Source organism: Botryllus schlosseri, chromosome 7, assembly GCF_051294905.1.
Source record: "Botryllus schlosseri isolate E-star chromosome 7, Bs_hap1, whole genome shotgun sequence".
Lineage (NCBI taxonomy): Eukaryota > Metazoa > Chordata > Ascidiacea > Stolidobranchia > Styelidae > Botryllus > Botryllus schlosseri.
The window spans coordinates 3,483,251-3,499,866 of NC_137242.1; the positions used below are offsets into that span (position 1 = coordinate 3,483,251).

General features: G+C 40.7%; 1 protein-coding gene across 2 annotated transcripts in view; it reads left to right on the top strand.

Annotated features, from left to right (window-relative positions):
- The window catches only part of LOC145443497 (E3 ubiquitin-protein ligase rnf213-alpha-like), a 64,018-nt gene that overhangs the window by 28,836 nt on the left and 18,566 nt on the right, over positions 1-16,616 (top strand). For both annotated transcript variants that reach the window (XM_080321456.1, XM_080321455.1), the window contains exons 27-42: positions 1,160-1,346; positions 1,967-2,162; positions 3,542-3,682; positions 4,213-4,333; positions 4,392-4,491; positions 5,108-5,311; positions 6,322-6,488; positions 6,925-7,216; positions 7,728-7,903; positions 8,310-8,466; positions 9,603-9,784; positions 10,896-11,033; positions 11,655-11,877; positions 12,869-14,165; positions 15,011-15,530; positions 16,445-16,615. In XM_080321456.1, coding sequence (XP_080177582.1) covers positions 1,160-1,346; positions 1,967-2,162; positions 3,542-3,682; positions 4,213-4,333; positions 4,392-4,491; positions 5,108-5,311; positions 6,322-6,488; positions 6,925-7,216; positions 7,728-7,903; positions 8,310-8,466; positions 9,603-9,784; positions 10,896-11,033; positions 11,655-11,877; positions 12,869-14,165; positions 15,011-15,530; positions 16,445-16,615 — 4,272 coding nt within the window. The remainder of the gene's footprint in view (positions 1-1,159; positions 1,347-1,966; positions 2,163-3,541; positions 3,683-4,212; positions 4,334-4,391; positions 4,492-5,107; positions 5,312-6,321; positions 6,489-6,924; positions 7,217-7,727; positions 7,904-8,309; positions 8,467-9,602; positions 9,785-10,895; positions 11,034-11,654; positions 11,878-12,868; positions 14,166-15,010; positions 15,531-16,444; position 16,616) is intronic.

The window sequence follows — 16,616 nt, forward strand, 5'->3', positions numbered from 1 at the left end:
GAATGACCTTGAAAGTTGACATATTCACTTTTTATCTACAAAGAAAATAATGCCACTTACAGCGACATGACGATAATGCGGTATATTTTGAACATACCTACTTCATAGCGCTTTTTGAGAATGGTCCGTGTCGTTCGATCCATCTTAGAAATGCCGTTTCCATGAAGAATGCACATTAGGGCTATTCAAAAATAACTTTTTTTCAGATTTTGCTGGCAAATTGCAAAAGTTTTTAGGTTTATGAAAAAAACCACACCAATTTTGGGTCAATTCCAACCCGTAGACACGTTGCTAAATAATAAAAAAGTTTTGGACATAATTAATAAAAATGAATATAACATTGTTTCAAATTTACTGGCTACCACATTGTTAGGTTGTCCGAAAAAACAATGCACAACAAATTTGGCTCAATTCCAACCAGTAGAAGCGAAGTAATTAATTCCAATATGAAAAATATTGACGTCGGTAAATTCTTTAATCATTTATCATAGATCTACCCACCGTAAATACTATGATCTCAAATACTTGATTTTGAATATCACGAACATCGCTTCTATGGGTTGGAATTAATCCGAAATTGGTGTGTAGCGTATATTTTAGGAAACCTAGCAATTTTATCAAGTAGGCAGAAAAATTTGAAAAAAATGCATTTTTGAACACACGTGGCTTTGTACTACAAGTTGTGTTCAATTTCAACCAATTTCAACCAGTTTTAAGGGTATAAAAATACAGCTCTTGTTGATAGAATAACTTGGCGACAAAAAAGACTTATAATCTCAGTGCTCGAGATACAATTTTCTTGAAACTTTTCCAAATAATCATACTGTCACGGTGTCATATTGAGCAGGGTTACCATTCCTCCCTTCGCCCAAATAGCCTCCTCGTCGTCAATTAACCTTTTTTTTAGCTTAAAATGCCCGAAATGACCAAGAATAACACGAAAAATGCCCTTTTTTCAATCGACCCAATCAATGACATTAACTGTACGAATTTGAAAACCACCCGTTTTCTTGTCCTCTATAGCGACTTCAGCAGCCTGTGAAAAGTGTCCTACTATGCAGATCTCAAAATATTCTAACTCTAACGTTGAGTGGTACTTTTACACGTGACTTCCAGCCTTACAAAATTGCGATTTACGCGTTCCGTTTTTTCTTTGCAGAGCGACACGGGCAAACATCTGGCTTGGTTCAGGGGCGTCGGAAACGCACGCGGCTCCGTGGAGAAACAATCCCTGGACCTGGCTCGTGAGATCAACCGTCACGGCGTGTACACAATTGGAAGAAAGGACTTTGGCGGGGCAATTTCTTACAAAGACTGCGTCTCTCTCGCTGTCCCGAACGAGCAGAGTGAGTGTCGGAATCTTGATATTTCTAGGGGGAATCTGGCTTTAGGGTTGTGATCATAAGTTTTTAGATTTTTACGGTGGGACTGTTAAGTTCTTTACAACTGTATGTTTCTCTTTACTTATTTTTAGCTAGATGTATGTTCAATAGGGGACTTCAAAAATGACTTTTTTTCTCAAATCGCACTGGCTACTTGATAAAATTGTTAGGTTACCTAATTTAAGCCTACACACAAAATTTGGTTCTATTCCAACCAGTAATCGCTTTGCTACAGGAGAAGAAAGTTTCGATTTATTAGATAAAAATGAATAACAAAAAATTTAGAAATTTTCTGTTCAGCCCGTGAAAGTGTTACGTTGTCTATAGAAACGATGTTCACCAAATTTGGTTCAATTCCAACCAGTAGAAGCAGAGTTATTGCCGTCGAAAAATTTGGATTATGAATAAAATAGTATTTACGGTGACCGATTCTTTAATTATTTATTATAGTGGTGCCCACCGTAAATACTGTTTTATTCAAATCCAAATTTTTCGACGGCAATAACCCGCTGACGAGTGTCAGCCGAAAAAATTTGGGTTCGTTTGAATATGAATAAACTATTCAATTGCCTCCTATTTGGCAGACGAGCGTTACGATTTGGACAAGCTCTTCGATCTGCAATGCAAGCTCATGCTGATCGCTGGAGATTCGGACAGCGGATGGGGAGACGTCTCGAATTTCGTGAACGTCTTGGAAATCGTTCGGCACGTGGCGGAGACTTTCGTGAAGCTGGTGCGCTCCGGCTGCATGCTGTTCAATCGATGGTCGGCCGTAATCAGGTATGAAACGCCAGGCCGTGATGGAACTGCCAAATCTGAATTTATTAAATCCAAATGTGTATTTTTTTGATAAATTGTGCGCTCAGATTGCAAGCTGTAAGATTACCATATCTGTTCACGAAGCTACCAGGAATTGCTAGCCGTGACCGTGATCGTGCAGTAGGGCTGTTAAAAAAAGTTTGTTTTCCAAATCATGCTCGCTAAACAATTAAATCGTCAGGTCGCCTACAAAAACGATGTACACCAAATTTTAATTTATTCCAACTGATCATTGCGAAGCTCTTACAGTTTGAAAATTTTGAATTTTTTTTTTTCGAACTTTGCTGGGTACCCCATGAAATTGTTGAGTTGTCTCAATAAATGATGCAGAACAATTCTGGCTGAATTCCAAACCGTAGTTGAAACATTTGAAAAAATAGCATTGACGGTGGGTAATCCACAAATTATTAATCAAACTCAAATAACTTCGTTTCTACCAGTTGGAATTTAACCAAAATTGTTATGCGTCGTTTATTCAGACAACTTGACAATTTCAAGGGGTAGCCATCAAAATTGAAAAAAAAATGTAATATTTTATGATAACCTCAAAATAACTGGTTGTAATGGATTCAAATTTGGTGTACGTCGTTTTATAGGCAAACTGACGATTTAATCGCCTAGCAAGCAAGATTTGGAAAAAGGTTTTTTTAGAACGACGCCAACGAGCAGTCCCGTGGCGTCTATCCGTAGGTTAGTTATCAATAGTTAGATACATTAATACTTCTTGGAGGTACAGAACTTCAATATACAACTGAATAGTATATTGATATTGAAATGAACCCAAATATTTTTGGCTGACACTCGTCAGGGGCAATCGTCAGCAACTAGTAGAGAATCGGAAAGAACATCGTAAATCAACAATCGCATCACAAAATATGACGTCACCGGCGTGAAATTTCGAATACGAGAGCGTTCAATGTACTATTTTGAGATGGTACACGAAGTCCTTTTGTTGACGCAGCCTTGGCCGGTGTGTTTTGATTACAGTCGACTCCAAGGCACACAAATGAAAATGTGAAATGTGAGATAATTCTGAATTTGAAGTGACTTTTGGAGGTATGAAACTTCAATATACAATTCAATAGTATATTCCTATTGAAATAAACCCGAATATTTTTGACTGGCACTTGTCAGGGGTAATCCTCAACAACTAGTGACGGGCTGACAAGTGTCGACCGAAAATATCCGGGTATATTTCAATATGAATATACTATTCAATTGTATAATTCCGAATTTCAAAGCCCATCCTATATACACACTCTGATTTCCAGCATTCCACTGTGATGACATATTCAAAAGCACAATATGATATTTTGAAAGTTACACAAATATCTTTCAAGGTGTAACAACGCCGAGTCGGACCAAGATGATTCGTTGCTGGTCGAGATCCAGTTTGGCGAAAATTGTCCGCCACTCACGGGAAGCACTTCTATCGCGGATCTGAGCAAGTTGTCGAATATTCTAAACGAATCTTTGAGCAGGTACGCGATTAATGTTTGACCATCTATTTCGTAAAATTTATCGAATAAACCTAAAGTGTTCAGTGTTAAGGTAGGGTGTAGGTAAGGGTTGTTCAAAATTTTGTTATATCTCACCGGGAATTCCTTAGCTGGCCTAAATAACTCTGAACGTCAAATTTTGCCCAAGTCCAACCCGTAGAAGGAAAGTTATTATGGTAGGAAATTTCGGATTTAATAAAAACATGTTATATTTTAACAACCCTAGAGTGTACCTCTATGTTTCTTCAATATATTCTATTGCTCTGTCATCAAGACCTTTTAGTGATTCGACGTGGTTTAAAAGGACTTTAAACCAGTGGCTCTCAACCGCAGTCCCCGTCAATATTCTGCCCGGTCCGCCAAGTATATTTCAATTCACAAAACAACAAATTTTAAACTGATTTAGAAATTTTGAAATAGCAAAATTTTTAATGGAGTGTTATTTCTGGGCTTCATACAGTTGCAGTAGCGTTGTTGATCATTTTCCAAATATATCGCACTTTTTCTCGCAGATGGAAAGACTATGTCGACGACATGAGGATGAAGTTTTACTTCCTGAACGCGTTCAACATGCCGCAAATCATATACCTGTGCCGAGAGCTTGCAACCAAACCTAACAAGATCTCGGATCAGGTACGTCGTGTTTACAAATGCCGAAACGCGGTTCATTCCCGATCACGTTTCTCGGCAGGTGAGCACTCTGCTGTCTTTTGTGGGGAATTCTTGTCCGGGCATGGACCTGCAGGAGATATTGGATGACGCGATGAAAATTGTGGACGCGCCACCGCGAGGTAAGGGTACGAGAGAGTGTTTCAGCTTCTCTCGATGGTGGGGTTGCTACCAGACACGGGGTAACCGTGGTCTATAGTCGTAATCGAATACATTCGAAAAAAATCTAAAGTAATCTTAATCGTATTCGAATATTTTATATATCTAACCGATATGTTTGTAAAAGGAGTATGACATAACTCAACATTTGTGGGCAAGAGATAGTGCTTTCTATCGAGTTATCGACTAACTACACAACTACACTGCCCAGTGCCCATCTTTACATCACAAATAATACCCGTATACGTAAGTAATGGTATAGTCGGCAGATACTGAACGAATTGTATTGTTTTCGAATATGTGTTCAAGGTTCCGAATTAGGTTCGAATTGTGATTACTGAATTTGCAAAAACTTGGAAATTGGCTGAACTTCCGCATCAGAAAGAAATGCGATAAAGGCAAGCTCACTTCATGTCAGAGATTATTTGTTCAAATCATAGACATAAATAGTATAGATCACATGCTTTCCATTAGTACCAAAATGGATGCTCAGAGAGCATTACTCTTTGAGTGGCGTTGAAATATCAGAAAAGTGTCTCATCTTTGCCACCTCTCCCCTAGTCTCCTTTTCCCATGCAGACCGGGAAGCTAACGTAGAAGACGACAAAATCACGCTGGTTCGCAGGCTTATGGATGTAGAGGAAATCACTGAAGACGCTGCGAAAGCCGCAGTTCAAGCTGAATTTGGCAAGGCCGAACCGGACTACCTCACCTGGATTTTAATGAATCAATTTGAAGAGGAGACGATCGCGCAGCTGCGTGACGAGTTCAACAGGGAATCGGGTGTGTTTAATAGTTACCCAGCTAGAACGGCACGGATTAGGCCTGCAGTAATAACGAACCAGATTATAATATTTACCATTAGCTGCTTTGAATACTCTTAATAGAGTGTACATTACAGTTTTTGTTCCCACATTATGTACTTATATATAGCTAATTCTATTTTTAATCTAGTATAAATTTACGGCATCACAGTTTTTGAATCCAAATAAATTTCGTTCGAAAAGTAGAAGAGCTTCTTGGAGGTACAGAACTTCAATATACAATTAAATAGTATATTCATATTGAAATGAACCCGAATATTTTCGGCTGACGCTCGTCAGGGGTAATCGTCAGCAACTAGTAGAGAATTGGAAAGAACATTGTATATCAACAATCGTATCACAAAATATGACGTCACCAGCATGAGATTAGTAGTAACTTCTACTTGTAATTGAGTGTAAATTTATGACATGATAGTTTTTTAAAGTCAAAATATTTACTCTGAAAAAACAGCGGTTTCTACTTGCAATTCGGTATGAATTAAGACCTCACAGTTTTTAACCCATATTCGTGACTCCAGCAGTGCAAATATGTATTTTATCTATATTTTTCGTTGATAAAATATAACTCTCGGTGTGAAGCCGTATATTTTTGGCACTTAACTCGAAGCATTACAATTGATACTTGGCTCGGATTTGAGCTCTCGAATCGTTTTACTGGCCCTAATCGTGACGCAGGTAGTGGCAGAAAGTCAGCTCACAATTGAGTAGTATATTCATATTGAAATGTACCCGGATATTTCTGGCTGACTCTCGTCATGATACGATTGCTGATATACAATGTTCTTTCCAATTCTCTACTAGTTACAGATAATTACCCGGGGCGAATGCAGATTTATTTCAATATGAATATACTATTCAATTGTAAGGTGAAGTTCTGTGCCACCAAGAGTCTTTTAAAAGACATCTTAAACCGCTGACTATATCACCTTCACTTAATATACCCATTAACTGTGCCATTCTTCTCTACAGAGGCTCTCCATCTGCAGATGAATGAGAGAAATATCGTTAATATTCTCTACGACCGGTCTGCGGACACGTTAGAAAGAGTGATCAGCCGTCTTCAGACTTCCATGGCCGCCAATTCGGCGATGGACTCGGTAGAAGCAATCTGCAAGCGATACCACGATGAAACTACGGTGAGGCGGAATGCGTTACCAGAGTAGTCAGCATCTGTACTCGTGTAGAAGTACAGCTAACTCTGTGAATTTCGAATCAATTACAACTAGTTAACGAGCTTCTTGGAGTTGCAGAACGTCAATATACTATCGGGTAGTATATTCATATTGAAATGAACCCGAATATTTTCGGCTGACACTCGCCAGGGTTAATTGTCATCAACTAGTAGAGACGGCTGACAATGGAATGTATGTTTTTGCAGGAATTATATGACAAATATAACTGAATCCACAATTTTTAAATAACTCTGGGGTTCAGCTCAAAGTGATCCTTTATCCCCCTCCCCAGCTGAAAACCCCTATGCCAATGCAATGAATATCGTGAAAGCAATATGAACAGATTGCTTGTTGCGAAATATTTTATTGAGTGTGTTATCTGATATCTCATTTATTACAGACTATCACCCTGCACGATTCGCTGAGCATACAGCATCTCGGCAAATTTCTGAATCTCTTCCGCGAAAAGCATCCGGGGCCAAAGGTCGCTCGTAACTTGGTCGAGCCGTTCTCGAAAGGCCGGCCCAACCTGGCGATGTGTCACGAGCACGAGATTTTACATTCGGTGTTGTACTTGTACATGATGGACCGGGGTCAACCTCTGCCGACCGTGTCCGAAGTACTTCTGTGCTCTGAAAGCACGACGGTCGACGAAGTGGAACGCTTTATGAGGAGAGCTATGTGCGAAACAGGTATCAATGGTGTGCTTTAGTTGGTTTTATGTGGACTTATGGTACTTTCTGCAATTTACGAGGTGGAACACCGTATTTATATGATTTTTATCCTCTCAAGACACAGATCATACAATGTAATACGCTAGACACACTGTTACTGTTCAATTGAAAATGAGCCATTGGCAATCAAGAACCGTGTTGGAATTGGGCTGTTACTAAGGCTACGCACAATGATTCTACTACTCGAAACTGGATAGAGTAATAACAGGCGATTTTTTTTTCTAGTTCCGAATATACACGCTCGTTTTCGCTAAGAAATAATAAATCGACGAGAATTCTAGTTACAATATTTTGATCCCAACCTAGAATCTTTGAAACCACGATTATTCGTGCTACAGCATTCAGAACATGTAAGAAACGTGAAGTTGAGATCAAATTCAGATGCTGTGTGTCGATAATTCGATTCATTGCTAATACGCACATAAACCTCACGTCCTGCCGTAGTTACGATGTTATTGTGTTATTACAGAGTCTTCAAGCAAGATGCTCTTCACACTTGCCTTTGCTGACAAACTCAATTTCAACGTTTCCGCGGCCACGGAACAAATATTCAACCAACTGACGTCAGCCACAAAGAACGCGGATTATCAACTCGTCATACTGCTAAGCAAGCCGCAGCATTATATCGCAACCTGCTTTGATAAGGTATGAGATAGTGGGTGTCTCTAGCTCAACCCCAACTCGTACATAATTGTGGCAGCTTTGCAACTGCAAAGGCTGACCTCGGGTTAAACTATCACATTTTTAATGATTGATATTATTCGGAGATACTCTCGGAGATGCAATTGAATAATATATTGGATATTGAAATAAACCCAAAGATTTTCGGTTGAAACTCGTCAAGGGAGATCGTAATCAACTAGGAGAGAATGGATGATAACATGGTTTTGATACACAATGTTGCTATACTATGTTATATTCAATTCTTTTCTATCTACTGACAATTACCTCTGAAATTCTTCGGCTTTATTTCATTATGAATATACTCTTCCATTGATATAATGCCTTTTTCGAGGACCTATTCCACTTATTTAATTCCGATTTTTTTCAGTTCCTGATCGAAGGCAAATGGATGGCTGGCAATCCAGACATTGCTACTTACCTCAAGAATAATCTCAAGCTTTCGCGCAATCTCACGTCGAGCGCGGCCCGGGCTGACAAAGACCATTCAACAGTCCGTGTCGTGAATTCAATGAGGTCAGGAGTCGGTAAGTGTCATTTGGTGTACAAAAGACTGCAGATTAGCAGGCTTTTACTAACTGAAATCTCAGCGTACATGTTGAATGGCAATTGAAGAACGCAGTCAGTGACAGTAACCTGCTAAATAATAGAAGAATCGCAAATATTGATTAAGAAAGCGATGAATAACTGATACATGATGATCTGATTAGGACAGGGCTATAATATAAACCAGGGTTGTAATGACTCGGGTCACGATTTTCTGATGACTCGACTTGACTTGAGTCATTTTCTGAAAATACGGAAATGACTCGTCTCGACTCGAGTCAATCCGTGTATTGACTTGACTTGGACTCGAGTCATTGCGCACGACTCGAACCAAGTCATAGGACTCGAGACTCAGACGGCCAAGACCGACATTTCATTGTTATTTCGAAGAGAAGTAAAGTAACCACACTCTTGGGATTTCGTCTATTGGTACAGGTACTTGAAAATGCGACCAGAAACTGCTTAAATTGAGGAAAATTAGCATATTAGAAATGCGAAGTATTCGATATCACCGAACAGAGTTATAAAAAGTGGGTTTAGCAAGACTTTAATTGGAAACTGAGCGGTTAACACCATGACTTGGACTCGGACTCGAGTCATAATACCATGTCTCGGACTCGACCCTCTGCTCGATGACTTGGACTCGGACTTGACTCGGTGGTGAATTGAAAAGGACTCGACTTGACTTGAGTCAAAACTATAAAAGTGAGATTGACTTGCGACTCGGAGCTATGTGACTTGGTTACAACCCTGATATAAACCGCATTAAGATGGTGTTGAACCCAGCTGGACAGCTTGTCTGAAACAGCCTTGAAAGCACATTGAAACATGCAGAGAAGGTCGAGGTTGTGCAATTAGGCACAAGCTACTCTGGAAAAGTGGAAATAATTCGTTACTGACCACCTCCAGTTTCTGATACCAAGCTCAAATATATCTGTAGAAACTTTATTTTGCCTGAAAAGTAGTCTGAAAACATAATTACTGAGCAAGTAATCCAATTCGGCAAAATCTACTAACAGGAGAAATCCGCAAGAGTAGAAGTATTTCAATACAGACCACGTCTGGCAATAGGCTGGCGAATTGATGTTGCCGATTTGATTATTTGTTTTTTATTCAGGTAAATCGCTGTACGTACAACGTACGTGTGAAAACCTCAAAACGAAATGCCGCAAAACAACAGTACGGTTATTGGAGAGAGCCATCGATACCGATTACGTCGTGGAACGATTGCTGCGACCAATCAGAAACCAAAACGTCACCGACACTCCGCTGATTGTACACATTGACTTGACACCAGCCGTGAGTATCCACACGATTTTTATTTGTGATATGAAATTTACACTTGAATTTAATATATATTCATATCGAAACACATCACCGCCGGAAAAGGCTGCACACACTTTCGTTTGTGTGTCTTGAAGTCAACTTTAGTCAAAATATACCAACCTAGTTTGCGCCAACAGAGAGAGTTTGTGTACCATATAACAATAGTATATTTAGCTTAAGCGATCTCTTCATCTCAAGTATTCAAATTTTATGCCAATTACTTCATATTTAGTGATAGGTTTGTTGATGTACAATGTTGCTTTTCAATACTCTACTAGTAGCTGACGATTACCACTGACGAGTGTTAGCTGAAATCACGAGGTTTATTTCAATATGAATATTCTATTTAAGGGGGGAAGGTACAGATATGTTACTGAAAATTTAAAATTGCTATATTTTCCAAACAATACAGCCTAGCCTCTTGAAACTTGGTGTGTGAGTTCGTTGTACCATACTCCATATTCTGTGTAAATTTTGGTTTTTCAAAATATATTCTTCGGCCCAAATTGGGGGAGATATATCCTTCGGCCCAAATTGGGGGAGAGATTTTCAAATCGAACTCTTGTCATGTTGGAAAGTCTGTCTCTTCAAGGAATGCTTATCAACTCCACACAATGATTTATTTAGTGTCTATGGACCCCTAAGCACCTAGTAGAATACTTGAAATTTTCAATTACGCAGAAAAAAATCACCCGAAAGTGGATTTGACACATATACGGTACCGAGTTTTCGAATTTTTTTCAGAAAACAAATCATAAGTAGATAACTAAGACTCTGACTCAAAATTCTATCATTCTACCAGGTAGAACACGCCTGCCTCTGGTATCGAGCCAAGTTTGATCAAGATTTGAGATCATTTGATACCAAAATTTCCTTCCGCAGATAATCCATACCAGTAAAAACTTAATTGAATATAGAAGTTCTTTACCTCCAAGAAGCTCTTCAAATACTTGAATTTACAAACATTTCCAAATCCGAAGATGCTCCTTGAGGTACAAAACTTCTACATACCCATGAACACTATATTCGTATTGAAAATGAAGTCGAATATTTTCGGATGACCCTAAACACGTCTGTTGTGCAGGTCGAAAAAGGTATCGAATCGTTCGTGTTCAACTTGTTGGTGCTCGGGTCTCTTCAAGATAGCAATGGTTACGTCTGGAAGAAAGACCCTCACCAGCTCTACATGATTGAAGTGACGCTTGGTGACCATCGTGAAAAAGTAAGACCTCTTTTGTACGGGTGGTGTGATTTGCGAGCTCTTGACGGAATCTCTCCTGTTCCAAGTAGGTCTAAAAATGTATCTAGAAATTATTGTCGAACAAAAATCCACCACATTACAAATCTGATCATAGCGTGTTGACTCGAGTCCGAGTACAAGTCATTAGGTTCGCTGTTCGGTTTCAGTTCAATCTGGTCCAACCCACTTTTTTCAACTCAGCTCGAGTGATATAGAATAGCTCGCATTCATAATATAGTAATATTCCTCGGTCTTAACAGTTTCTGGCCCTATTTTCCAAGTATCAGGACTGATAGACGAAATAGCGATATTGTGGCGACTTTACCAATCTTCTAAGCTTCAATGAAATGTCTGTCTTATGTCTGTCGAGTCATATGACTCGGTTTGAGTCATGCGCAATGACTCGAGTACAAGTCGAGTCAATACAAAATTTGACATGAGTCGAATAATTTTACGCATATGAAAAAGTGACTCGAGTCAAATCGAGTCACCTAACAATCGCGATAACTAGAGTCATTACAACCCTGCACTCCAACCGCACAACGTCTGGTCGCGCTATTACATCAATTCATATTGTTGTTTACCATAATTGTTCCTTTACAGGAGATCTTTTCCTCCCGCCATATCCTGAAGCTGCTGCCGTTCGTAAGCTGTTCCCCGCCCAGGAAGATACTCGAAAACCTGGAATCGGACGAGAACGACCACTTTGTCGGCATGGACGAAAAAGAATTTCGTTCCGAAACGTATCAACGCCCGTTTCAATATCTCACTCTGTACGACGTGAGAAAGGGAGATTTGGACGATTTTCGATATACGAAACCTGCAGGTGTGTTACCCACTACGGCACTCATTAAAATGGTGCGCATGCGTTGGCAAAATGCTGTTATAGTGATCTCAGTTCAAAAGCTGTTCAGGTAGACGTACAAGTCATCTTCGGGCAATACAGGCAATATCAGGGTTGTAACCAAGTCACAAGGTTCCGAGTTACAAGTCAATTTCACTGCAAAACTTTTGATCCGAGTCAAGTCCGAGTCCAAGTCCAAGTCATTGTGTTGACTGTTCAGTTTCGTGTTAAAGTCCTGTTAAGCCTACCTTTTCCAACTATGCTCGGTGATACCGAATACTTCGCGCTCCTAATATATTAATTTTACTCACTTTTAACAGTTTTGGTCGCATTTTCAAGTACCAGTACTAATAGACAATATAGTAACAGTGTAGTAACTTTCGTATTCTTCAAAATTACCTTGAAATGTCGGTCTTGGCTGTCTGAGCCTCGACTCAAATGAATTGGTTCAAGTCATGCGCAATGACTTGAGTCTAGTCGAATCAATACACAGATTGAGTCGAATCGAGTCACCAAAAATTCGCGACTCGAGCGGGAATCGAGTCATTACAACCCTGGCCAATATCTAGTTCGTCACCCTGAAAAACGTGCACTTTCTTCAGCATTAATCTGGTTCAAGTTGTTCCCCCAACCTTGAGCTATGTTATTTTTGGCTTACTTTGAAAATAGCTCGTGTGAGAATAGTAGGGCGGTCAAAATGGCAATCGTCGTAATAGCATGGCATTAAAAACGACAAGATTCATAACAACGACGCATTTAAAATCGTAGGTGTCGTCATAGCAGCGAGTGTCTAAAGACATAGCATCTAGCTCAAGGCGCATTTCAAAACCTTCACAGCATTTCATTGAGCAGATGTACCAACCATAGCTACACTTGGACATGGAATTTCTTGAGATTTTCGCCAATTTTATCGTGTTGCGCCCAGACACAAGATAAGTTTCACGTCTCATCGACTCCGTTTCTGCATTTTCAGGGACCCACAAGCACTGCCTTCAGGTCCTCCTGAAGCACTGCTGCGCTCCAGACCCGTCCTGGGCTCAGCTGCGTCACTTCGCCAGCTTCCTGAACGTGCAACTCCGCGACTGCGAAAACTCAATCTTCTGCGACCGCCGGGTCACGGGCGACATACTGCGCGGACTGCGGCCGTTCGCCATAGATTTCATGATTCGAATGTCCCAAGATTTCGCTACGCCATCTCTTGTTATATCAGACGAGAGCGCGGCGCGGACTCACGCCGATCCTGACACCCAGGACGCGCGACTCTACCGATTTCGGAGAAAATGGGAAGAGTCGGCCCATCCGTATATGTTTTTTAACGAAGACCGCGCTTCACTGACTTTCATCAACGTTAACATCAGCGACGACGGAAATCTTCTCGATAAAAACGGAGAAACGGTAGTGCCGTCGATAATATCTCCACATCTAGTACAAGGGTTGAAAACACAGGGCGTGTCTTTAGATCTAAACTTCGACACTTTTACGAGAGAGAAAAAACTCGAAACGATATGCCAAGTGATGGGCGTTGAACCGGCTTTCGACCCTGACCCTACCTACAAGCTGACCACCGATAATGTCCTCAAAATATTGGCAGTGTACATGAGATTTCGATGTCAAATACCGGTTATTGTTATGGGTGAAACTGGATGTGGAAAAACTAGGATGGTAGATTTTATCAGCAAGTTGAAAGCAGGGAGAGACCCAGGGCTGACACAGAGTATGGTGACGCTAAAAATACACGGTGGTGTAACGGTGGATGATATTTATCGTAGCGTACAGGACGCTTGCGCAATGGCGCATTCGATCGAAAATTTCGGTACTGTTTTGTTTTACGACGAAGCTAACACTACAGAAGCGATTTACGCTTTGAAAGAAGTAATGTGTGATGTCACTGTAGATGGAGAATCTTTTCAGCATCACAATTTGAAGATAGTGGCCGCTTGCAATCCTTACAAGCAATTATCTTCGGAAGCGATCCAAAAGCTGGAAGATTCGGGACTAGGATACCGTGTCAAAACTTGCGACACCACGCATTTGTTCGGCAACGTGCCCATACGCACTTTGGTGTACAGGGTGGTGGCCTTGCCTCCCAGCATGCAGCCTTTCGTGTGGGATTTCGGACAGCTCGGCGCGGAGGCGGAAAAAATTTACGTGCAGCAAATGACGATGAAGCTTGGGGAAAAACTCGGGCTAGATAGCGCCGCTATGAGGATGTTCAATGTTATCTTGTGCGCAGCGCAGAAATACATGCGTTCGCGGCCGGATGAATGCAGGTACGTCTGTGTGTGTATTGAGAGGGTGGATTTTGATGTGGAACAACGTTTCGGTTCAAAAATGTTTTGTTTTCAAATTGCACTGACCACTTGATAAAATTTTTAGGCTACCCAAAAAATGCTGCACTCCAATTTTGGCTCAATTCCAACCTATAGTGGCGTTTCTATATTAGAAAAGAGTTTTGAATTTATTTAATAAAAATAAAAACTACCCAATGAAGTTGTTAGGTTGTCCGAAAAAACGATGCACAACAAATCGGGGTTAATTGCAGTTTGGGTGAATTTTTAATTTTGAAGATACACCAGTTCACAGCACTTATTTTGATGTTACACCGGTCCACAAGGTAAAAAAGGTTGAGAACCACTGATTTAAAACCAGTACATCGAACCCAGGCATTTGTTTGCTTCGATTATTCGAATGTTTCATGCTGGCCATATTCGGTGATACGATTGTTGATGCATAAAGTCCTTTTGAGATGTCTCCAAGTTTCTGGCGATTAACCCAGACTAGTGTCAACCGAATATGTTCTTGTTTATTTCAATATCAATATATTATTCAATTCTATATTGAAGATTTTTGCCTCCAAGTGTCACTTCTAATACTTTTACATGAGTATAAATTTAAAACGCTACGAATATTATCGGCTGACACTCGTCAGGGGTGATCGTCAGCACATAACAGAGAATTAAGGCAGCATTGTTTATTGAAAATCAACAGCACTCTCAGTGTGTCAGCCGAAAACATTGAGGGTTTACTTCAATATAAGTATGCTATTTAATTGTATACAGAAGTTATATACCTCCAAGATTATCTTCAATTGACTACTTTGTTTCACTCCTCGCAGGTACGTGAGCTTACGCGACGTGGAACGCTGCATCGTCGTGTACGAATGGTTCTACCGCCGCCGCGAAACTCTCTACCCCGAAATAGAAAGAGAAATCAAGCAGAGATACTCGCGTATGACCGACGTGCCGCCGCATACTTCCGACGAGCTACGCACTCTCATCCAAACCGTCGGCGTGTGCTACCACGCGTCTTTGGGAGACCGCCGAAGATTCCGCGAACGTATCTCGGAAGCTTTCAGCGAGGACGAAGAAGGACTGTACGTATCCGACGTGCACATTCGCGAGGAGATTTTAGCGGCGCAGGCTGTTTTTCTGCGGGACATGAAGACGGAGGATAACATAGCGCTTAACGACGCGTTGCAGGAGAACGCTTTCATGATGGCCGTGTGCGCCGACATGAGGATACCGTTGTTTCTGATCGGAAAGCCGGGGACTTCGAAATCGTTGGCGAAAACGATTGTGGGCGACAATATGAGAGGGGCTTTGTCGCACTCGGCTCTGTGTAAGCAATTGAAGCAGGTTAGTTGGTTATGAACTCGCGGCACTCGAGCTCGTTCAACTAGTTTCCTTGGTCACTTGGTGAATTAAACATTGGAAATGTAAATACCGTTATGAAAGCGATATATCATTATTGTAATAATATATTTGCAAACGAATGTTTCATTGAATATTGGGGCTGGGCCCCTGAGTACCTGAGTGATTCGATTATGAAGTGTTAGGCTTTGAATCGAGGACTCGAGTATCGATCATGATGATGTCACAATAGAATGAATCATGCGGATAGTTCAAATTCGAACCTTTTACGCGACCAAAAACAATATTCTACAGTTCTACATGACATAAAGTATGATTTGGTATTTATTCCACAATATCTATTTCATCGCTCTCTGTGACAATGCTCTTGGTAGATTACTACCTCAGAGACGCTATGGGTTGATCGGTGCTACAATGTCATGTCAGTTTTACTACCATGCATGTTTTGCATGCGAAATTATAATTCCCGTTGATATGTTGTCAAGAAACGTATAGTTTCAGTAATCAAGAAAATCTTCTATCATTACTCGACTCAAAACACTATGCCCAGCCTTATTCTATGTGAGCGTGAATTGTGAATTGGTGAATGTGGCACTCTTCGCTTTGTTATAGGGGTAAGGTTAGGACTAAGATTAGGGGCGCCAAGTGTTGAATTCCCCAAGTGCGAAATAACTGGTTTCCGTTTCCTCGCGTCCGAAGAAAAGTGTACAGATCTCATGGAACATATTCATTTTGATAATATATTCATAAATAAAATTAGAACCCGGAGCTTTTCGAGCCGACACCCTTCGTTGCGGGATATTCAAATCTCGAGTGTAACAACATTGAACGCCACAGAAACGAACACAATATTGTGTTTATTTCTATATTTATATTCTGAATGTGTTATTTCTTTCCAGATCCACATCATTTCGTACCAGTGCAGCGCTCTGACCGACGCGATCGGCATCGAAACCGTCTTCAAGCAATGCGGTCAGCTTCAAGCCAAGCAAGACCCAGATGCATATTCGTCGGTGGTGGTGCTGGATGAAATCGGACTGGCCGAGGACTCGCCTAACATGCCGCTTAAGG